Source organism: Ambystoma mexicanum, chromosome 7q (assembly GCF_040938575.1).
Source record: "Ambystoma mexicanum isolate Mex_15411 chromosome 7q, UKY_AmexF1_1, whole genome shotgun sequence".
Classification (NCBI taxonomy): domain Eukaryota; kingdom Metazoa; phylum Chordata; class Amphibia; order Caudata; family Ambystomatidae; genus Ambystoma; species Ambystoma mexicanum.
Genome location: NC_090941.1, coordinates 1,117,651,215 through 1,117,676,434, shown reverse-complemented (window position 1 = coordinate 1,117,676,434; position 25,220 = coordinate 1,117,651,215). Strand labels below are relative to the sequence as shown.

At 41.8% G+C, this 25,220-nt stretch overlaps 1 protein-coding gene across 3 annotated transcripts in view; it reads right to left on the bottom strand.

The window, feature by feature from the left end:
* APBB1 (amyloid beta precursor protein binding family B member 1) overlaps positions 1–25,220 on the bottom strand; it is a 1,513,529-nt gene that overhangs the window by 1,292,424 nt on the left and 195,885 nt on the right. For all 3 annotated transcript variants that reach the window (XM_069640532.1, XM_069640534.1, XM_069640533.1), the window contains one exon: positions 23,018–23,835. In XM_069640532.1, coding sequence (XP_069496633.1) covers positions 23,018–23,819 — 802 coding nt within the window. In that variant the 5' untranslated portion in view covers positions 23,820–23,835. The remainder of the gene's footprint in view (positions 1–23,017; positions 23,836–25,220) is intronic.

Genomic DNA, 25,220 nt, shown 5'->3' with positions numbered 1-25,220 from the left:
CCTTTTGGTGGTGTTTGCGTTTGAAAAATTTGAAATGCTCAGCACCTACTACAAAATGGATGCTGTAATTCCAAAAAAGGTCAAAATGCATTTTGTACATTTCTCAGAAAAATCTGATTGCCAGCATTAGTAAGATGGACTCCATCTCTGCGAAAAATGTATGTGCTACGAAACATATTTTCATTGTGAAAAGAGGACATGCCAAAATCTCTTAGAAAGGCACAAACAGCCTTATTGACATTGCGCCTTGCTTTCTCCATTTGTGGACCAAATGAAGAAGAACAAAGCCACATTTGTCTCTGCGCAATCCGTGAAAAAATTACTTGAGAATTTGGAAACATGCCCATGACCTTCCCAAGTCCTTCTTTCATTGCAAATTGCAAAGACATTCCAGACACATGTCCTAAACTGTTCCCTCGACAATGAATTACAATTATGTCTGGATGTTGCTCCGTCTACAAAGTAGCACAGAGAGGTAGCAAGTCCAACCACTTCATTCCACGTACTCCATGCCAGTGCACGTCCACATGTGGGAATCCAAGATCTACAGCTACTCCACAGCTTTCTGCATGCACCTTCAACCAATGTATCCACAAGTCTCCCAAAATCCAAACAATCTGTTTTCTGAAACACACAGCCACAGCTATCTGTTCTTCTCTCAGCAAAAAGAGTATCTGAGAAACTCTCCTGGCAGAACACACCCACTAAACTTTACTGACCAATCCCTTGGTCTGCTCATTCTCATTTGCAAGCCTCCCCACCCCAAAATCCCCGGATTTAATACACAATTTCCGCAGACTACCGCCATGTCCGCGGACATATCGTAACATAGACAGTCCTTCTACCATTTTCATTTCACTTTCTGTGCTATTCCCTCATTGGATATAGCTAAGAAGTCACACGACCATCCACCAATCACATCCAAGACCTCTACATCTAACTACATCATCATAGATCAGCACTTCAAATGTACTGTTAATCTCTCTGAAGCACCTTCTACGAGAAATACTGTACAAGTCTCCAAGATTTCTACTTGCAGCTGCATGCATATCCATATGCATAAACACAAACTACAGGTATGCACATTTTCTGTATAGTACATATACAATTCTTATAGATTCATATAAACAGATTAACTGACTTTCAGCTTGTATAATCTATAAAATGAACTTACTGTAATTTTTTCCATCTCCTATAATCAACTGTCACTTCCAAACCTATCTGCCATTTAATTTCTTTTTACACACATTTGCAAAACATGTTGAACTAACATATTTAAAGTACAATATAAAGAGTTAACATACTCAAACAAAATTGCATGCACAGTGTGTTCAAATATCGAACAATACGTGTACAAAAACATGAAAATGTATTTATTTATTTATATAGCGCGCAAGCAGCCCATGGGCATTGAGGTGCTGTTACTTGCAAGAGCTTAGTTACAGGAATAGTGGCATTCAGTGGTACATTATGAATTCCACAAAGCATAGAACAGATATTTTGGTTGGTATAGTTAGTCATTACAAAACAGCTTATGCATTAAGAACATATGATATGTATTCAACTGATGCGACGCATCTTATGTGAATAAGATAGTTTTCATGGTTTTGCAGAAGGCGCTGAGGGTCAATGTCAATTAAAAAAAATCAATGTCTAAATTAAAAACAGTGCTATATACAAACAAAATTACTAATTTGTTTCCTTTACAATTGCAGTAAAGACCATTCTCCTGAAAAGAAGCAGCCAAGTACAAACAACAACTAAGAAACCTGTTCATTCCACAAAAAAAGTAAGTCGAATATCACCATAATATTTGTAATATTACTCAAACACACTGTAAGGTGTAATTCATGCCCCTAAAAAGCGAGATTGTGCACCATTCTGTCCACAAATCCCCATTTCTTAAACAGAGATTTACAAGCAGAATGGCACACAAATTCCTATTTCTCGGCATACAAATGACCCAACTCAGCCCCTAGAATGTTGATATTATAGAACAAACAGCTGTTTTAATTGAAAATTTACTATTTGTAATTCTCCACACCACTTGCTTACTTTCTACTGTCATCTGAACCCCAGTTTAGTAGCACATGAATTCAAGAATACACATCCCGAGTTGTAGTTGCCCAATGCATAATCACACACCATCACATACATCTTTATCATCTTACTCAGACACTCATGCGCACACACACACATTGCAGAACACCCCAACCCATACCTTCATTTTTTTCAACAGACCCTAAAGAATGCCTACCAAAAATCAAGTGCGTAGAAAGCAACGCAGAAGCAGAGCAAATGAAAATAGAAGTGTCCAAAATAAGCATCCATCTCTAGCAGAATTTGTAATAAAAAGTTCAAACAAAACAGCTGATAGTCATTTAGCGAAACAAAACAAGCTTCAAGTACAGAAACTTTGCCTCCTCTATCAAAATGTAAAATGAACCAGAAAACAATTAACACAAATTCAGCTACCACTACAGATAAACCTGCTCCTATAAATCTTGATATAGTGCAAAGTAAGCATACCAAAAAAGCATTTTAGCAAAAATGTTCTGTCAGAGTCCTTCAAAATCTTATAAAAACAGGAGAGAAATCAGGCACAACCCTTAAAACCTATAGTAGGAATTTAATCTTAGAAGCGTTGATAGACAGTGAAATCCTTCTCAAAAGAAAATTATTTTAGTGTTAAACAAAATGAAACCACTAACAAAACTAATGACTAAATTACAAAAAAAGACTTCTCAATAAACAAAATGTCAACAGAAATAACTTCTCAAGTATCTGTGGAGGTGAGTGGAGTCACACTACAAGCACAGAACCATATTTTAATTAAGCAGCATACAAACAAAAGCAAACAAATACAATTGCCATACATAGCAGTGGACGAGGTTATGAAAAAGTTAATACCATAATGGAACAAGAAAAATATCCCCAGAAAACTTAGAATTATCTCTCCATTCAACTGAATCAGAACGTCTACTATACAAATGGCCATGCACGTCAATGTGTAACATTCCCAAAAAATCTTTCAAGTCTTTACGCCAATTCCTCAATCAATATGTGAAAGGCAAAGACAAAATCAAAATTAAACTACTGCAAAATATGGATACCTGTCCAGTGCGCAAGTACACAGGACTACAAGGACATTCATTGGCCTGCATTTCAGGACCTACTTGCAAAACCACCTTCCATTATATCAAAATGATATCAACACATCATTCAACTATAAGAGATCTAGTCTATAAACTGTATTATGCTAAAAGTCCTGCTTTAGCACTAGCCAATTTAAATAACATTCTTCTACATGGCACAGCAAAAGACCTACTTGAAGAAATCGACTATATCCAGAAAAAATATTTTGGAAGTGAAAGCCACTTACAGAATGAAATAGCTTTAAAACAAATTAGCAACAATTCTATGCATGACAACCTTCTACTACACACATACAAAAAAGAAATACTGAAATTTAAAAGTACATCTGCTCAAGTACCAAACCATGTGTGTGTATGTTGCCGTAGAACTTTTTTTTAAAAGTAACAAAAACTGTAGACCTAACATACAAATTAGAAGACAATGAAGATTCTAAATGGTTTGAATTAGCTCTCTACCTTATAGCAGAAAACAAATACGAAATAACTGACCCCTTAATACTTTGCAGTTACTGCACTACAAAACTTGACAACAACCAAACTCCTTCACATGCTATAACAAATAATTTGGAATTATTTCCACTACCAAAACCTCTACGACAACTCAATTTATATATGAGAGCATCATAATTCAAACAGTGCACCCCTTTCAAGCAATAATATGCCTTCAACCAAAAACAGCAAAATTACCTCCCTCTGAATTAGTGAAAGGTATTCGTGGAAAAGTAGTGTATATACCATTAGATCTAAAACAAAATGTGCACACTCTAGGAGTGCAACATCCCATGGAGCAATCTTTAATTATCCTACTAAATGGTGTGCCTACAAAAGACAAAAACACGTGGCAACAACTGGTAGATTTACATAAAGTTAGACAAGATTGCAATATCTAAAAGACAATAATGAATACTACAAAGAAATTAATATTGAAGAAAACCTGAAGGATGGACCTATTCAAATAACAGCATCAGAATACCGCTTGGTACGGATGTATTCTGAAAATCCACATTTTGTCTAAATCTGGGAATACATATTCCACCTACTCTTTGAAAGTGAACTAACAACTTTATGTTATGGAGTTGTACACACATTAAAATCAGGATCCCACTTTCAAAATATAGGTCAGCTACACAATTATTACAAAAAGTGCAACAAAAAGATGAGGTCTTACAATCAAATATTACAAATCTATTAGCAAACATGCGTGGTACAAAAGAGTACTGGTTTCGACGTCATGGAGATGTACGTTGTATGATAAGAAACCTTGGCCCACCCACTTGGTTTGTTACATTAAGTTGTGCAGAATATGCATGGGAAGAGTTACATGATTTCCTCTGCATATCAAACAAAAACAAAACAGTTATACTAACACCCAGAGAACTTTGTTCTCTAGATCCTGTTAATGTTTCAAGATATTTTCACCATCGCTTCATTGCTATGCTACACTTTATTTGTAACAAAACTGCTCCTCCCCTCGGAGAAGTGCAACACTTCTTTTGGAGAAAAGAATACCAAGCCAGAGGAGCACCACATATCCACATGCTTTTATGGATTAAAGATGCTCCTAAATTTGGTCAAGACAAGGACGACACAGTGTTACAGTTTATTGAAAAATATGTCTGTCACTTGTGAAATTCCATCAGAAGCAACAAATAGTGATCATCGTGCACAAATTTAACAATTTCAAAGACACAAATGTGGCAAATATTGTCGTCGCAAATACAAAAACAAAGGGAAATACTACACCAAATGCCGCTTTGGTTTCCCTAGACCGGTTAAAAAAACAGGTCAAGTGAACAACTTCATGTCTTCAGTTAGACATAGTGTTAAAAGGTAAATCACCTAAAAATACATATTACATAAAAAGAACAGAAGAAGAAAAATATATCAATGATTACAATACAATCATTGCCCACTTATGGAATGCAAACAGATGTGCAGTACATTGCAGACAATTCCACTGCAGTTGCATGATATGTTACAGCATACTTAACCAAAGCAGAAAAAACAGAGCTCCAAGACCTCTGGAATGACCGGTCATCAGACAAACCACTGTCTCAGAAATTATACAGCTTGGGCATAAAAATGCTCTCCATAGAGAATGTGGCTCCTATGAAGCAGCAGATCATTTAACTGGTACTGCTTTGTATGGAAAATCTGAATATATAGTATGGCTAAGTCTTGGTCCTGCTAATTCTAGAAAAAGAGTTCTAAAATCATACGAAGATATATAAACAATAGCCAAACATGATCCCAACAGCCAAGACATTTTAAAAAACAATTTACTGGACACATACTACCCAAACAGAAGTACCACTTTGGAAACCATGTGTCTATACCACATAGCCCAAAACTTCACCATACAAAAATAATATAAAACCCGATAAAAAAAAGGTAAGTACAGAGTGACAAATTGTGAAGGCAGCTTAGTAAAACTCACCAAACCAAATTTAATTAATCATATCAAATTGTCATTAAAGACTCCTCAACATAAAGACCTATATTACATGTCCCTGCTACAACTCTTTAAATCATGGAGAAAAGAAGAAGAAATACTAGATAACTATGACTCCTATGAAGACGCTTTCAAAGCAAATGAAAGCACTATAACTGATGTAAACTTTACACAGTACAAAACAATGTTGCACAGTGAACAGCAACACGAAGAATAACTGCAGGCCCAACTAGATAAGGACACTCCTGACAGTAGTCAACCTTCTGTAACAGGAAGCCAAGAACCACTGGGAGAGCCACTAATAACAAATGAGGCAGAATTAGCTATAACAGAAGTAGAAAACACCATGTGTCAGTATGAAGATAAAGAAGACTTAAAAGTACTACAATCAAAACTAAACAATGAGCAACGTAGCATTTTTGAAGAAATAAAAGAAATTGCACATGGTGTACAACATGAAAACAAAGAATGCACCTGCCAAAATTACAAACCTATACTACTGTACGTCAGTGGTGAAGCTGGTTCTTGCAAAACATTCTTAATCAAAATCATCAGTAAATTCCTTCACCAATTGACAAATAGCAAACTGTCAGCTGTTGTCACTGCCGCCACAGGTTTAGCTGCCTACAACATAGGCGGTGTCACTTTACACCGATTACTACTCCTGCCAGTAGAACACCAAAACAAATTATACTATTACAAACTTTCTACAGAAGCTGCAATGGAACTACGCAGAGAATTAAAACAAATGAAAATGCTACTAATAGATGAAGTGAGCATGGTCTCCAACCTAATGTTAGCCTTTATTCACCTCAGATTACAAGAAGTACTCAAAACAAACTACGAAGAGCTCTTTGGAGGAAAACACATTGTTTTCGGAGATCTTCTTCAATTGACACTAGTGAAAGGTGAGCCTATTTTTAAAACCTTAGGACACAAATTCTGCCGTAAAACTGTTGGCAGCATTGGAAATGTCAACCTTTGGCAATATTTCCAATACAGAGAACTAACAGAAAACATGCGGCAATCTGCAGATCTCACTTATACCAACATATTAATAAGTATTAGAGTTGGTATATTATCTCAAGAAGCACAAGCAATATTGAAAACCCTGCACATTCATGCACTTTATGGAGATAATGCATGTGCTACGGATGTTATGGAACAATTAGCCCACAAAAATGTCAATTGTATGCCAACTCTTGCAAGCTGTTTCAAATTCAATGAAACAATGTTAAAAAAAGAAATGCAACCAATAATTGAAATTAGCTCCACAGACAAACTGGACATACATGGTATGACACTACCCATGTGTGAACAAGCCACAACGAGACTAAATAGTTTAGAAAATTCAATCTCCAACACAGCTGGATTGGAAAAAGTATTAAAATTATCCTTAAATTGCAGAATAATGATTAATCGTAACCTTGACGTGGATCAAGGACTAGTTAATGGAACACTGGGTACAGTTGTTGGCTTTCAACCATACCCACGTGACAACAACATTCAGTTTGTCAATATTCTCTTTGACAAACTTTCAGAAGTGAAAAGGATAGGACGCTCAACAGCTTGATTCCTTCTCTTCAAAGACATGCATGTACGCAGAGAACAGTTTTCTCCAACTCTTGCATATGCAGTCACCAATCATAAATCACAAGGTCTTACCCTAGACAAAGCATTGATAGACATTGGTAACAGTCTTTAAAGAAGGCTTGGAGGTGAATTCCAGCAGCCACGCAACTTCAAGGACAATCGGTAAGACGCGCTTAGCGAGAGTACAGCTGCGCCCCCTTCGACTGTTGCGGTCCAACCATACATACACATAGAATCACCGAAACTGTGCCTTTCAGTCAGGGTCGGCACTCTAATTCTCAGTCCTACAACGTGAGAAACTGGGTCCACGAGCTACAACACCCCTCTGAAGTCACTACAACTCCCGTAAGCAAATGTGACCATAAGGCACTCCAACGACCCAGAGTACGCAACAAAAGACCATAAGAACAGCCAGGAAGCATGTTACGGCCCTAAGAGCTCTAAGCGGTGAAGGAAGCGTATGCTTGGATTCAAGGAGTCATCCCCCTTGACTTCCGAGTAGCACTGACTGCTCCCGACGGATCAGTCCTGATACCAGGAGTCAGAGGAAGAACTGGACAGTCAAAACCAAGAATCCAAGCCAAAACTCAAGTGGGCCAAATTGAAAAGTGCTGGGGTCAGAGTCGACGAGAGGAGAGTCAGTCACCCCGCCTACTGGTTGAACGTACAGTAGAAACAATACCACCCACAATGTCGTCAGATAAGGAGGAACTTCTGAACTGTCTGAAGGGAATGGAAGCCCGACTTATGAACTAGTTCCACAAACAGCTGGAACAGATGAAAGAAGAATTGAATTCCTCCCTCCAGGAAGTAACCAGAGAAATGACGGACCTGGGAAACAGAGTAGATATAGTCGAAAATTGCTTATCAACTGTTGCAGAAGAATCTACCCAGAACAGTGTCCTCCTGGAACAGGTGGCCAGCGCAACAACCAACTTAGAACTACAGGCAGAAGACCTTGAAAACCGCTCAAGAAGATCCAACATCAGGGTTAAAGGCCTCCCCGAAACGATCCAGGACTGTGACCTTAAAGATACAATGCAACTGTGCTTCAGCAGCCTTCTGCCGGAAACTCAATCAGGCCAAATCGGCTTTGATCGTATACATCGAGTAGGCCAAAAACGGAATGACCCTGGTGCAAGACCCAGAGATGTACTAATAGCGGTAACGTCTTACTGTCAGAAAGAAGATATACTGAGGGCAGCAAGATTCCACAACGACCTCACAATCAATGGCTCCCACATCCAACTGTACCAAGACCTGGCACTTCTCACGCTTCGCAAAAGAAGAATGATGCAGCCGATTACAAAAGTACTACAAGCAAAACAGATACAGATGGACTCACCCTTTCGGCCTCGTATTTACATGGGAGGGCAAACAGCGCAAGATCTCTACTTGTGAGGAGAGTGGTGCAATCCTGCAGCTAGAAGATATCCAAGATCAACCGATTGCCCGAATACGTCCCAATTCCCAAGACACAGCGAGTAAACCATGGGAATGGTCAATTGAGAAAAAGCGTAAATCCAAAAAAACAGAGAAGGCCAAAACCCAGCAACAGAGCCAGGAATGACAAGTTGTGGAAAGAAGCTCGCAGAAGCGACTAATCGGGGAACGAATAACAGCTGTATAATGTTGAAGGCCTACAACACATCAAAACATATGAAATATACACAGAGGAGAGGGAAATGCACTCCTAGAAGGTGGGAGCTGAGAGGGAGAACTGCTAGGCAGCGAGAAGAGCAAAACGAATCAAGAACCATAGCAACAGCACGAACCCGAGTCCTAGGGCACCCAAAAGTAAACGTGGAAAACACGGTTGTAGCCCAATCCGAGCCTATACCAGCGCAACCCCTCCTATACCAAAATGGCTGAGTCAAGAGTCATATCTCTGAATGTACGGGGCCTGAGCTCACCAATAAAATGCCGAGCGATACTAGACAGGCTGAAATCAATGCAGACGGCGATTGGGCTTCTGCAGGAGACACATCTCATCTCCAAAGACGAGAAGCGCATGGCCAGCCAGTGTTTTCCACAACAATACTTCGCTTCAAGTGGTGAGAAAAAAAGGAGGGGTGGCTATACTAATTGGGAAAGCGCTCAACTTAAAAAAACTACAAACTTGCAAAGACAAAGAGGGCAGATACTTGGGGCTCAAAGGGCTGATAAGCGGGAAATTGTACACAATCATAGCAATTTATGCTCCAAATAGTCTTCAAGATGTGTTCCTAACGGACCAGCTGGGCAATCTTGGCAGCTGGTGGGAGGGCCAACTGATAGTGGGTGGAGACTTCAATTGTGTTATGGACCCGATGTTGGATAAGACTCTTCCCCCAACAACCACTGATCACATTAACAGACAAGCTCTGGGTCGGTTCTACAGAGAATGAGAAGTGATTGAAACCTGGCGATTTTTCCATGGACACCGGAGAGAGTACACCTACTACTCAGCAGTTCACCTTGGTTATTCCAGGATAGATATGATCCTAGTATCCACAACATTAGTGCCGCAAATAACAGAAGTGGAAATTGGTGTGGACATGCACCAGTGATGGTGGGTGTGGACTGGGGGGTGGAAGGAAACAGTGTTAGACCACCTTGGAGATTAAATGAAATCCTCCTAAAAGAGATTGCATTAAGAACTCATATGGAGACCGCCATCAACAATTACTTTAAAGAAAACGATAACGGAGAAACGGCATGGGGGTAATATGGGACGCAGGAAAATCAGTGATCAGGGGAGAATTCATGTCACAAGCCTCAGCATACCACCGCGAAAGGGCACTAGTGACAAACCAACTAGAAAAAGAGGTGAAAGCTGCAGAAGCCCAACATAAGACTCGATGCTCTAGGAAATCCTTAATCAGAGCTCAACTGGAGAACCACACGGCGGACCGGGTGGCTCAGTCACTACTAAAAACAGAACAATCCTACTACATACATGGGGGCAAGGCTAATCGATTCCTGGCAGCAAAACTGAGAAAACAAAATACCCGGAACTAAATAGTGCAGCTAAATGACTCCCATGGGAAATCCCACACAGCAGAGCTGGACAAGAAGGAAATAATGAAACGATTTCACATGGAACTATTAAAGGGGGAAAATCTAGACCCAGACCATCAACTTGCTTATATCAACTCTCTTCAACTGCCCCAAATCACAGAGACAGACAGAATCAATCTTGGGAAACCGATTACTGCCCAAGAAATCGGCGACGCGATCACAGCACTACCAGCAAATAAGACGCCAGGTCCGGACGGTTTTGGCAATGGCTGTTACAAGACATTCCCTACACAACTGCTAGGCCTGCTGTCAAAACTATTCAACACAATTAGAGAAGAGGGGAAGGTCACGCAAGATATGGGGAAGTCCATAACTATACTACCGCTAAAGCCAGGCAAAGATCCCAGAAATTGTGCAAGCTACCAGCCTATAGCACTGCTGAACACTGATGTAAAAATCTACACGAAAATTTTAGCAACTCGTCTAATGGAAATCCTTCCAAACATAATACATGATGATCAAGCAGGGTTCATCGCAGACAGACGTACACAAGACAACGTCAGAAGGGCAGTGGACGTCATTGATGCTGGACGACGATCACAACAATCATTTGCTGTGGCAGCTCTGGATGGCACCCGAGCCTTCGATAGCATGGACTGGGGCTATCTGAGCTTGATGTTGGAGCGGTTTGGTTGCGGTCCGGAATTTACGAAAATGGTGCTCGCCAACTACCAGCATCCATCGCCAAGTTTCAGGATCAAAGGTCAGGGCACAGAATTCGTGGCGATCGGAAGGAGCACACGACAGGGCTGTCCTCTCTCCCCTCTAATTTTCGCAATGGCAATGGAACCATGTGCTATGCAGATCCGCCAAGACGTCAGTATCAAGGGAGTTACAATAGGTCAGGAAACCCACAAAATAGCCCTATACACGGACGACATCATGCTCTTCATGGGAGACCCAAAAAATACAATGCCCAGAGCTATGGCCCAGCTGGAGGAATTCAGACGAGTCTCGGGGTTCTCCATAAATTTCTCCAAATCGAAAGCTATGAACATAACGGCAAAGAGAGAAGATAGAGACATTGGCGAGATCATTCCCGATGAGCTGGGTTGAAAGAAAACTGGAATATCTAGGAATTTATCTTGCCAGCGATCCGCACAAATTATATCAGACAAACATAACGCCACTGTGGAAACAACTACAGGAAGACTTGCGCAGATGGGACTCCCAGGACTTGTCATGGTTCGCCCGCATCACAGCTCATTGCCAGTGCCAATACCACCAGGCAAGATCCGAGAACTCCAAGATGCGATATTCAAATTTATATGGCATAATAAGAAACCTAGAATTCAGAAACAAATCCTAATGCGCTCCCCTCATCTGGGCGGTCTGGGAGTTCCAGAAATGGACAGATAAATTATGGCGGCACAACTAGCACCAATGCTGCGTTGGGCGAAACCAGAGGATCATAAAGGTTGGTGCAGAATCGAACAATCAGTCTCATTCGTCCCCCTAATAGCCCTCTGGAGCCTGAGCAAAGAAAACCGAAACAGAGAAGCTCTACTAGAAATGACGAAATGGTCTTTACTAAGCTGGGACAAAGCCCGGAAAAAGAAACGCATTCCTGGTGGAATGAGTCCATATACGCCACTGATGGGCAATCCAGACTTCACACCGGGTCTCCGGCGAGGATACTGGGAGGGCTGGTCAGGGGCAGAAACAATGCAACTGAAAGACATGTACAAAGACGTCACTCCACTGCTCTTCACAGATTGCCAGTTAAAATTCAACATAGGGGAAAACGAACGCTATAGATATGCGCAAATCAGGCACTGGATTACACACCCAACGGCGAAGAAAGCGGGCACGAGGACGCCATCAGGCCTAGAACTGTCGCTTCAAGAAGGCACTACTGCGAAAGGGATCTCTAGACTCTACAAACTCCTCTCCAATGACCTGCCAACTGATCATCTTGCATACAAAACAAATTTGGAGAGAGATATGCAAGAGTCACTAACGGAGGAGGAATGGTACCAAATATGGGCACGTGCACACAGCACTTCCAGATGCACCACAATAAAGGAATCTGCGTACAAACTGTGCCTCAGATGGTATATGTCCCCAAACCGCATCGACAAAATTGCAAAGTCTTACTCACCAAACTGTTGGCGAAACTGCGGTGAGAAGGGAGACCTGTTCCACATGTGGTGGACGTGCCCTAAAGCAGTTGCCTACTGGAAGGAAATACTAAGCTACATAAAAGACATCTCAGGGGTGGATCTACCGAGATCTCCGAAGAAAATCCTCTTAGGAGTCCCTATAGAAGGGAAATACGCGATGTCAGGAGCGACAGCCAAACTATCACCCATCTACTATCAGCAGCTAAAATGACTCTTGCACAAAATTGGAAAAAAAAGAAGGTCCAATCTCAGCATGCTGGTGGGTAAAGACCTGGGGGGTGATGGCTATGGAGAAGATATGCGCCTTCAGCACCGGCAAATACCTAAGATTCCTAACTACATGGAATCCATTTCATGAACATGTACGGGACAGAGAAGCCCATTTCTTCAAACCCCGCCTGTTCCGAAACACACATGTAACCTGAACTCTCTCAAAAATAAAGATAAGGAGACGCTGTGGTTAAGAAAGGGAAGAAAACGGTAAAAGCCTGGAACCTGAAATATAAAATACTTGTAGGGGGGTTGAGGATTGTATAGAGGTGGGGGGAATTAATAAAAAGAAATGGGGGGGGTAAGAAAGGAGGGATAAGGGAGGGAAGGAGAGAATTGGGGAACCTCAGGAGGTAATGCGAGCTATAACGTTCTGTAAGACAAGAACATGAGTAAAAATGTAGAACATAAGAGTTCAATGTGCTCAAATGCTATGCTGTAATAGCATATATGCCCTCGAACCAAAAATAGACATGGAAGCTAGACCGAAATGGTAATGTCGGACTGAAAAACAGCCTTAGAATGGACTGTCACTAAGACACAATTCAATCCTATATAACGTATGTAAGTGAAATTGATTTTGTACATATAAAGCTGGTTAAAAGCACAATTTCCTTTCGAAACAATACCAAAAGAGCATGGCCTAAGCACTGGTGGTAATTAATTGAGTTGAACAGAGTTGTCATTTACAATGCCTTCAGAGGTAGTCCGAATTTATTAACGCTTCAGTAAAACATTGATGGGGAGACAAAGCAGGGAAAGCAATGTATTGCAAAGTTTCACAACGGGAACCTTAAGTTAGAATCCATTGTTACGGGCAAAATACTTCCCGAATGTACCCCTATAGGTTGCATATTCGATCTCAAGCCAAATCGGACTATGTAATAAGGTTGCTAAGTGTAGTGGGGAGGATAATCGATTTTTGTCTATTAACTGTTCAAGGGCTTTAGGAGATGACCTACTGTTGCGCTTATTCTTGTTGAATGTACTTAGGAAGAACTCTATCGATCTGTTTTATTACTACTGCTCTGTGTTTTTTTTTTTAAATTAGAAGGCATGAGCTACGTAGCACTATCACGCTTACGTACACTTGACGGTCTATTTCTAATCAACTTTGATGCAAGTAAAGTAAACGCTGATATTCCTTGCATTTCAGAATACAATAGACTTCGTTCACTATACACCCCCCATCTAAAAACATATCCTATTCCACAAAAAGTAAAATTAAAAGAAAACTAAATCAAACAGACATGCAACAGGATGTCACTGCAAATCCTGCCAAGAGATTAAAAGAAACTAATACTTCAGCAAGTACCACAAACATAAAAGAACCTATTGGGGAAAGTAAACCAGGTACTTCTTCAAAGAAGTAAGACAAACTCCAAAAAAAGCACTCAGATACAGAACTACCTGGTCCATTTAAACTTTCAAATGTAATTGGTATAAGTTGCTACGCAAATGTAGCAATGAATATTCTATTTCAATTACCACCAATAGTTGACAACATTAACTTACACAGTACAGACCAATGGTGTTTGCAAATGTTAGTACTTCATAGAAACGCAACAAACAATCCTGACAACACGTATAGTGTTTATGGAATAAGACAACCATTGGACTACTGTGCTGCAATGGTAAAATTCACTATAAACTCACAGGAAGATCCACAAGAATTTCTAATGTACTTACTACAAGTGCTAGAAAACAAAAACATACCTATAAATGAAATCTTCCAGATTTCATACATGTGGAAACATACATGCACTCTCTGCAACAATGTGGCACAAGAACAAATCCCCAATGAGCGCTTTGTGTATGTATCAATACCTTATTGTGAACCCGTTCCATTTCAGCAACTGGTACAAAATGCAAACCATGGTAGATTATGTACTACCTGCAATTCAGATAATCGCTCCACCTCACTAATACAAACACATAGTAAATACGTAATACTAATGCTACTACGTTACAATGCAGATGGTACCAAAAACAACTGCAAGCTGACTGGATTCACACATGGTCAAGTATCACTTGGTAAGAAAACCTTCAGAACAATAGGTATAATCTACCACACAGGAGCCACAACCAATGCAGGTCACTATACTGCATATATAAAAAAAATGTGGATGGTTCGAATGTAATGATAGTACCATTACTCTAAAGCAGAAATTACCTGCAAATCTTACAAACGCTTATTTAATGTTCTTAAAACCAAAATGTATTAACTAAACTGTACTTAAACATTAAGTAAACTTCTATTAAAAATATTAAAAACTATAAACTGTTACAATATGCCAACAGCTATATAACTGCCCCAAGATTCTACAACAACTAAACAGATAAATGAATACCACTAAATTATATCAAACAATAAACAGTTAGAATACGCCAACTGGAATCCAACTACCCCAAGATTTTCAATAACTAAACAGATAAATCAATACCACTTCATTATAATAAAAAATAGACTGTTAGAATATGTCAACAGGTATCCAACTGCTCCGAAATCTGCAACAAGCCATTATATAGAGCATTAGCCAGAAACAAGTGAACACTGAAAACAAACAAATAGACTGTAGCATAACAAAAAAAGGATTTTTTTTTTTAATCCAACATTGATTTTTTTTTCTCCCACAGACCCAATGATTTTAGCAACACACACAGAAACTGAGCAAATTGCACAGTACACTGGTTTATAATCTACTAAATATGAGGGTAAAAAAAAATAATATGTTGGTTATTCAATGTTATAAATCATTACAAAATACCAATACTAACATGATTTTTCTTTCATCAAAGAAATATATGTACTCCAGTTACTAAACTAAACAGTAAGTATATTATATTAAGTACAACCATCACAGCAAATCACACCCATAGTGACTTATAACTTTGGTGCTTATAAATTTGGTCTTGGATCCCAAAGTTATAAGCCACTATGGGTGTGATATGCTGCAGTGGTTGTAGCCAGGGCATAGTGTCTTGGGTGCATGGCCATATGCTCCCAAGACTCTATGCCCTGGCCACAACCACCGCAGCATATCACACCCATAGAGTCGAACATTTTAACTATGCCATATTGGCACTTTTAATGTCCGCGGACATGATGGGTGTTCTTAGAACAGTTTCAACTTGCCTATGAACAGTACGGACAGGCATAGCGTCCTCAGGACACCCCCATTTTGTTTATTTACGAACATCCCAGGACACATAATGTGTTCTAAGAACACTTTCATCTTGCCAGCGAACAATATGGACAGAGTCCTCAAGACACCCCCATTTCGTCCATTGACGAACATTTCAGCACACTGCATGCGTTATTAGAACAGTTTCAACATGCCTGCGAACAGAACGGACAGGCATACCGTCCTCAGGACCCACTCATTTTGTTTATTTTCGAACATATCAAGACACCGCGAGTGTTCTTCGAACAGTTTCAACTTGCTTGCGAACAATACATACAGGCGTAGTGTCCTCAGAACACCCCCATTTTGTTTATTTACAAACATCCCAGGACACTCCATGTGTTCTTAGAACAATTTGAACTTGCTTGCGAACAGTACGGACAGGCATACCGTTCTCAGGACACCCCCCATTTTGTTCATTTAGAACATTTCAGAACATCCGCGTTGTCCGCAGACAAAGCGAACACAAACGGGGGGTCTACCACCTAAATAAATACAACATTTAACCCATCTCTTACTCCCTCACTCTCCCCAAACAGTTTTACACACCAACACACTCTACGAAATAGTATTTTTCCACAAAGTTTCACCGCGCTGTCCGCGGACGTCCGCGAATCCAAGATGTTTGGCGGTCCTGAGAATCTGACGCGCTTCACGCTCTTCGCCGTCCAATCAGCGAACACGTTGCATGTCCGCGGACATGACGCAAGCCGGTTGGCCAATCAGGACACTGTCCGCGGAGCAAACAGGGAAGTGTGTCCGCGGACCAAACATAGATATCCCTAATTTTTTTGTGACCTACTTTCTGGTCATTTTAAAAAAACAACTGGACGGACTTTCACCAAATTTGCAAAAGAGTACTTTCGAGACCAAGTCGCTGCTCCTGGTCCAAATTTGGTGAAAATCCGTCCAGCGGTTTGGCCTGTAGGCCTGAGCAAAGTTCTTTCCGCATTCAGCCTATGGGAAAAAAATAAGTTTTGGGACCCCCCCCTATAACTTTGCACCCCCTGGACCAAACTTTGCAAAAAAAATTCAGAGTGACCCATAAACTTTTTTTGCAAAGTTTGGTGAAGATTCGTCCAGGGAGAACGAAGTTATAAGCCATCCAAAAAGGGCTCTTCCTATTTTTTTTTTATTATTATTTTTTTTTTTTTTTTTTAAACGGGGGGCACGAGAGGTATGGCCCTAAAAAGGAAGAGAAGGTGAAAGAAGGCCGCCAACAATTGTTTGGCTTCAGTCGGTCCCTGATGTGGTCTGCTAACACTGTACTGAGTGAAGGGCCATAGCATCTTGGTCTGCATTGGTTGCTATGGGGGGAGTGTTCTCCAAATCAATCTCCAACATGTCAGTTAGGCGCCGACTGCACGGTCTGAAGATTTGAAGGCTATTAGATTTCCTCACCCTCTCCAGCGCGACAAGCTCAGCGGTCCATGACTGCTAAGGGAAGCAGAGCCACTGTGATCTGCTGAATGCTTGCACACTGAATACTCCCAGAGATAGACCCGTTTCTTTGAACTGTCACTGAAGCTGGTTAACCCTGCCTGGTTACCTACTGCCTTTGTGGAGCCTGTGTTTGATTCCTGCTTTTGCTCATCCCTAATTTGTCCCAGTGACGGTCGAACAGTGCAAAGAGCACTTAATTTACCTGATCTACTTTGGGCTGTGCTCTGACAGTGTGTGTTTAAGCTAGTGAACCCCACATAGACCTTATACAAAAAAAAGCCAGCTACAGACGGAGGCGACGGAGGGGAAATGTCTGGCTGCCCCTGAAGCAGTCGAGCGTTTGTTGCGTGGTCTGGTTTATAGGGGGCACTGTGGGATTGTCGACTGCAAGAACCCTTGTTGGTTTAATGGTTGATCATTTATCTTAAATTGTGTGAATTTATACATAAAGATTAATGTTTTAAGTGTGCATTTGTAGGTTGAAAAATGTTTAATTCCCATTTTGTAAGCTTGCATTGCATCTAGACACTATCACAAATCCCCTATATTCTTGAACCCTTGTATTTATCTAGTATGTATTCATTTAGTACCAAGTGCACATTTTGCACACAGTCTTTTTTTTTTTTACAAGCACCGGATTACTCAAAGCCACGTTTTTTAGAATCTAGATTGCATATTTGCACACTTGCTTTGATTTTCAAAGCATAATCTTGTGTAGAATCATCACCGCTTTTATTCCTGCGTAGCACAGTATTGTTCATTTATAGGGCAGAGCTCGGCATATTTTAACGATTGGTAATCAGAGGGGAAGGGACACGGAAGCGAGTACTAGTGAATACGATATACCACAACCATATTAATCCCATCATTATGCCAAAAAAGAAAGGCCAACTGTCCCATCTCACCCATGGACAAATCAAAGCGCATATATAAAAGGTTCAAACCTATAAATGAAGTAAAAGTCCCGATAACGGAAATACAGGGTCCATTAAAGGACATTTTCGGCCGCAGGCCTATCCAAGGGTCTAACTAGTACAGGCAATCATGCTGGTTCAAATTGTGTTACCAGGATACAAATATAAACCGGCTTGTTTAATAAACCACCAAATGTTCCACATGCGAAGCCCGTTTACAAAGGCTCAATAAAGGGGCCCTCGAGAGATCCTCTGGGTGACTATGAAGTAGGGAAGCGGGCTGGTCAAGGAGGAAGAAGTTGCATCCTGCCGGCCCAGGGGAAGAGGGTCAGCTGGATTGAAAGCTAACAGGGAATCTAATCGAATTACATTCTCCAATTACACCTAGTTGTAACTCTTCATCCAAAACACTATCCCCCGTACCCTCTCTAAGGTGGTAATAAAGAACCCTAGCCCCCCATTCCACCTACTTAACCACGAAAACCCCATTGTAATCAGACCGAATGTATCCAACTACAATAGGGCTGCCACTTTGATCGATGTGGACTCGGGTAAAATGGAGAAGGGCGGCTCGAGCGTCCCAGTCATAATGCAAAGCATGAACGATGACTGGCACATGGAATTAGGAAGGGTAGAGGAAAGAAACCCCTAACTAATTCGGAACCAGCCACTATCAGCAGGAAAAAGGTTGGGACTGTCAAAGAGGCGCCAGGGAAGCGGGGGGCAGTGGGGGTTAGACAGCTCCGAGTTGGTCACCATCCTGTCGCTTCTGCGGGCAGAGACGAGTACACTTTCGAATACTGTATCCACACTAGTAGAAAAGGTAGATAGACCGGACGAGGGTAGGGCCTTGCCTGTCTCTACTAAGACTACTATATCTGATAGGAGAAAGGAAAGTCCTCCTACAACCCACGGAAACAATGGGGCCATTATGCACAGTAATTTCATAGGGAACACCGAAAGTCTAGTGAACAGAGAGTCCTACAGCAGGAGCAAATGGGTCCGGGTAACCAGACCCGGAGATAGATCCAACACTGGGTGTGAACATTTTCAGGTGGGATAATGACACGTGTAGATATACGGGGAGCCAGACACAGAGGCAGCCTGTCAAGTGGGGACAAAGGGCTGGTGAGGAGCGTAGACAGTTCACTGGGAGGGGCCCGTAGGCCAGGACAGAGGCAGGTGTAATGTATAATGTGCCAGTTCTCCTGCAGGGTGCATTTCAGGACCAGGATTCTCTGGTCAACAAGTGCATCTATTGGATCAGGTCAGTGTAAGGCTGTACCGCGATAATCGGAGAAGACAAGGATAATATTCAGATAGAATGTTCATCCAGACACCTAGCGGAAGGCCTATACGACATGGAACAAAGAACTGACACCTTATGGCTGTAGTATTTCTCTAAAGGCCCTCTCTCCCCATCGACTTGCCTAGCCGTAAATTCCAATCACCAAGGCAAAACATGGGAGAGGGGGGGGGGGGTCCTTGGCAATGGGGTGAAACGCAAGTATCATTGAGATCCAAAACCCCATCACTCTTTGCAAGGCAGTCTGATTTATTCATGGCGCAGGGCCTTGATGAATGCCCTGTAGAGACCAGGGTAGCCCCACCCTGTCCGCAATATAAACTGGTCTTCTAGAATATAGCCAGCCTAGTAAAACATGTGGAAGACCCGAATTGGTTCTGTTTTATTCAGGGCTTTGACTGGTTATTCTTTCAGGAAACCTGGGCCATAGATCTAATAGACCTCCATAGCTACCAATTCTTTTTCACCCAGGCCCAGAAGGCCTCCATAGGGCACTCCAGTAGGGGACTAATATGGGTGAATAGTAATCTGAACTGGCAAGTAATAGTGTACCTGACAGGTCTGGTCGATCTACAGCATCTCGTGGCTCATGAGGCAGGCTTTCATATTTACCTCGTGTTCAATGTTTATTATAGACCTCGTGCCAAGAACCCCCATATAATCTTTAAAAAGATCCAAAAAATCATTGCCAACAGAGAGGTGTCCAATCCCGATAAAGTCCACATAATAATATTAGGAGATTTCAATCTTCAGCTGAAACCTATCAAAGAACTCAAGGGATTATGGGAGGACCAGTACCTCACATGGGATATACCATCTCTGGTAGCAGACCCCGCTAAGGATACATAGTCAAGCTTTAGACACAGCCTGCATCCTTTACGATCCAGAGAAGCGGGCGGGTAATGGAAGCTGTGCATCAGATTAGCCAGCAAAAAAACCCTATTTTGGCCACCTGTCTTCCTCACGCACTGACTATTTTAATGCTGGCTAGGGATTTGAACTTTCGAACCCACTTTGAGGTCCTGGACAGGCATGACAGCGACCATATAAACCATTGCTAGCCACCTTGAGGTGGGGGGGGGATAGAGGGGAGGGTGCAAGCCAACTGTCAAACAGGGCACAAGGCATAGAGGTGGCAAGTAATGTCCATAAAACAAAGTGGGCAAGCATTATGGAGGGGAACACTAAACCAGAAATGTTCGAGGCATGGTAGTGAGCATCTCACCTCATGTCACCCACCAGCCACATGTCGTAAAAGAATATACACTAAAGCGGAATGCCTGGTATGACAATGAGTGCCGAGTGGAAAAGCAAAGGATCATGGACAGCCTGGCAAGTGTTCCAATGATAGATCTTAAGGAGTTGTAGGGGATATTATAAAAGCTTGGCTACAGCCAAGAAAGAATCTTTTGCAAGATCAAAATGTGAAAATGTACAGGTTGCCCTTAAGAAAGGGAATAACATTCTGACGCTTGTTGCAGGTGGGAACATTGAGGGAAAGGCCTCGCTCCAGTGCGCTATAAGACAAGAGGAACAGCGCTCCAGTTTTTCAGCATTATATACGACAAAAGATTGGCCAAGAACAATGTGGGAAATTGCTCTGTGGTGAACCGCTGCTGCTAACATTTTTTTGTAACCCACTTTTCTCTAGATATGAACGATGTCCAGGAGGCAATATTACACCAAAAAAGGGGGTAAAGTGGCAGGCTCAGACAAGGTAACCATAGACTTGTTTAAAGATGAGCTGAGTATATGGGCTCCAATCCGAACGAAAATCTTCAATGCCGTGATTAATTCAGGTGTGGTACCCAGTTCTTGGTGCAGCAGTCATCATTCCCATCTAAAAAAGGGTGGGAGGGCCAACACTGCCAACTGTCAGCCTATTTCCCTGCTCGATAGTGCGGGAAAACATTTTCAAGGGCAATGTTGGTTCATCTCCAAGACTGGGTTGATAGCCAGGGTTTAATACAACCACTACAAGCAGGTTTCCAGAAACACAGAAGCACTATTGATCAGCGTTTTATTTTTCTGCCCTAGCTCAAGTATGTCACCCTGAAGGGCATGAAACTGTATGCAGACTTGGGGGACATTCAAACGGCTTTTGATGGAGTCCCACAAGCCCCATTATGGAGTGTTCTCTGCAATAGGCAAATTCACAGCACCTTATTTGAAGATTTGTATTGCGAAAAAGACAGTATTACGCTTTGGCAGGGTCGGGAGACCACAGACTCCTTTAGGGTTACCCGTGGCATCAGGTAGGGGTGCGTACTCTCCCTTTTGTTGTTCCGTTTGTTCATTGACCAGGGTCATCATAGAACTGGTGGTCAAATGCCTAGATGCCCCTAGGATAGGAAATTACAAGGTTCCGTCACTGTTCTAAGTTGTTTATGCTACCCCGGGGTCACCCAAAGCGATCATCCACCTAGAAACAGATTTGTGCCCAATAGTACATCAGTTCTCCACAAAACCGGCTTTGTATTGGCTAAGGTTGTGGACAACAAAGGACCTTGAATGCTGCAGGGATGGTTTGTTTATTTACTTTTTGGCGCACCCAACCCAGAGGTATCTGGGCGCCTTTTAACAAGGGGTTACAAGTGTACTTTCAACTTAATTACACCTTGAAACATTTATTGGAAAACTACAACACTCAGATCACAATAATTGAAGCCAGTTTACAGGGAAAGAGATATCACAAATACTGTTGATGCAATAGCCTGTTGCAAATATACTTCCGAAATGTTGGTGGTGAACCTGGTAGCCACATATATACATCATGCCTAGCTGCATAGAGACAGTTTGGTCAAAGCTTGTAGTTTAATTAAAGAACAAGCCAGGGCAGCCATGTTGTTAACAAATCAAATTATTATAACTGCATTCAAGATTGTATTTTTATCTGTACATAGGGAATTTGTATGTCTTGTAAATGTTCATGTGAAATGTCGCCAAAGAGATTGTCAGGTCATTGTTCTTGTCCAATTTTATCGAAATCTATGATGAACTAAAATTGTACAACTGTAAACTGTTTTCTGTGGTTAACGGTTTGAGAGACTGGTCTTATGGCTAACTGAATAAAACATTTTGATAACCGATTTGAATAGCCACAAAACAACAAAAACAGAAAAATGTCACAACGATTAAGCCATACATGCCAAGCACTGGCCAGCACCCATTCTTAAAGCAGAACTGCGTATACCATATAGCAGTCATCTCAGATCTCCAACAAAAAAATCAACTAAAAAAAAAAAGAATTCCAGCGTCTGCTTCTCCTCAACGCTATTCCACCAATTGTTATTAAACTCAATGCATGCAATTGTAAAGTTAAAAGATGGTGCCCGCCTGCTCATAACCTCAGCAAAGGATACATTTGGTTTCCACAATAACAACTTTTATGGTCCCATGGGAAAATTCCTCCTGGTTTGTGACCAGGTGGTGGAAAGTAAATATTTTCCCATGCAACCAGTCAGACCATGATCAGCAACATTCATAAAATGCGGACTCCATTAGCCTGCCTCCTACCTGTCTCATCAGGCGAGCTGTAGGATGGACTCCCCTGCGACAACGTAGCCCAGCTAGAGTCTTCATCACTGGCAGCTGTATTCCTCATTCCGAACAGTAGGCTGGCACTTTTCCCAGCTTCCTTTCCTCCCTCAGGCTGTGAATCCATAGGCAGCTTAGACTCCAAGGCCTCAGAGCTCATCTCGGACTCTGCTGTCTCAGCAGTGATAGGGTCGGTTTGCTCACTCCGCAGAGGCGTGGAAGAGTCATCATCTTCATCCTCTTGATCTTCCTCCTCATCCTCGCCTCTCTTTTCATCCTCATCCTCCCCCTTTCTCGCCTCCTCATTCATGTTTATCACAAGTTTCTCAAGACCATTGGTGCTGTTCATCGAGTTCCTGGCAGACACTTCGAGCTCAGAATAGTAGCTGAGGAAGCCTTTGGTGCTGGAAGATGACTGGCTGTTTTTCTTTTCCTGCAGGGGATTCAGATTGGACAGTTCTTTGGTGCCACCTTTTTCAAGTTCAGCTGTCACATTGCGGTTCTGATCCTGCTTCACGTGCTCTGCCGCTTTCCGCATTTGATTCTGGCCTTCTTTCATCCACTTGGCATTGGTACGATCTGTCCCGACCCCCTCTGGAGTTGTCCCCAGGCCCATGGCACACTGGAGATTGGTAGAAGCATAGATTTTGCGGCTCTTTGGTGAAGTATTCCGTTTGTTCTCGCAGTAGAGATCGTTGTGGGAAGAGTGGAGGTTTAAAGTGAGGGGAGACTGCAAGCAGCTGTTATCATCAACGAGGTCCTTGCTTAAGGAGCCTGACATGGCCTTCGTTTCAATCCTGCGCAAAAATGAGAAAAGCAGAGTGTGATAATTTGTGCCTGCATCAATAGCCCCAAAATATGCATCTATACTAACAGGAAACCTGCAAAACAAACAGAACTTTGTAAGGAAATAAGGCACCTGCATTATAAGTTAACACCACGATGGGCAGAATACAAATGGAATACAACAAGCAGAAACCTTCTCTACAGGTAGCCCAAGGTAGATTTATGAAAGAAAGCAGCTTGCAGAAGTTGAACAACAGAAGAACAGTAATTAAAGGAAAGAGGGGCACAAGAATGTTACACACAATGAGCGCATTGCCTAAGATAAAAGGCAGGCTAGTACTACATAGCAGATGGGTAGAAAATAAAGGCATTTGAATGGTATTTAATTGAAAGTGGACCAGGATATTAAAGATAGACCAACACTAAATGACAAATAACAGGAGATAATTCAGAGGAGCACAGGGTGGATGATAAATTGCAGAGAAGAAAGCACCCAACAGCCAAAATGATAGGGGATGAATAGCATAGGAATATTAATTATTTATTGATGGATGGAATGTATGTCTGTACCACAAACTTAACTGAGCACCAATTGAGCTAGTACAAGAGAAGCAAGGTACAGAGTTGCTGAGGTGGGGCAGTGAGAAGTAGTCCAGGGGGAGTGTGTCGGGGATTCAGCAGTCAATGCACGACAAGGTGTTCTTTAAAAAGAGCAGGGCGTTCAGTTTCTGCTTTAAGTGCGAGAAAGGAGGCGGCCACGCTGGTTTAGCATTAGTTTAATATAGAACATTTATGGTCAGAAATCACTCCAGGTTGCAGAGCTAGTTCCAGTGTTTATATGTTTCTCTTTGTAGGGTTCATCCCTATCTAGCTCATCTTGTTATGACCCACCTCCCTAAACCAGGCATCGGTAACCACAAATGAGTACTTCTGAATGTTGGCCCTTACTGCCTTAACACTGGCATGTGCTGGAGAAGATCTCAATGACAGCTAGCTAAACTCCCTCAAGGATTTCCTAACTGTCCCTACTCCATCCAGTTATTAGTGATCAAATGGGGTTTTGGGATGGTGCCTTACAAATACTCTGGTCGGGTCGATTCATGTTCTCTCTAACACGATCCCTCTAATCCCTTTCCTCTTATCTACTTAACCTCCCTCCTTCCATCCATCAATCTTCTGTCCCTTCAGTTTCTCACTCCACTTAGGTGCTGCCTCCAGCCTTTACAGTTTGTTCTGACTCTGCTAAATCTACTACTACACCTCTGCTCTTATTCATCCCTCCAAACCACTACTCTTCCCCTCAAATGCTAAAGCACCCTCCATTTGTGCTGTAACAATTGCTTCTCAATCAGCCTGTCTCCCCCAACTCGCCACAAAACAATGCATACTAACAGTG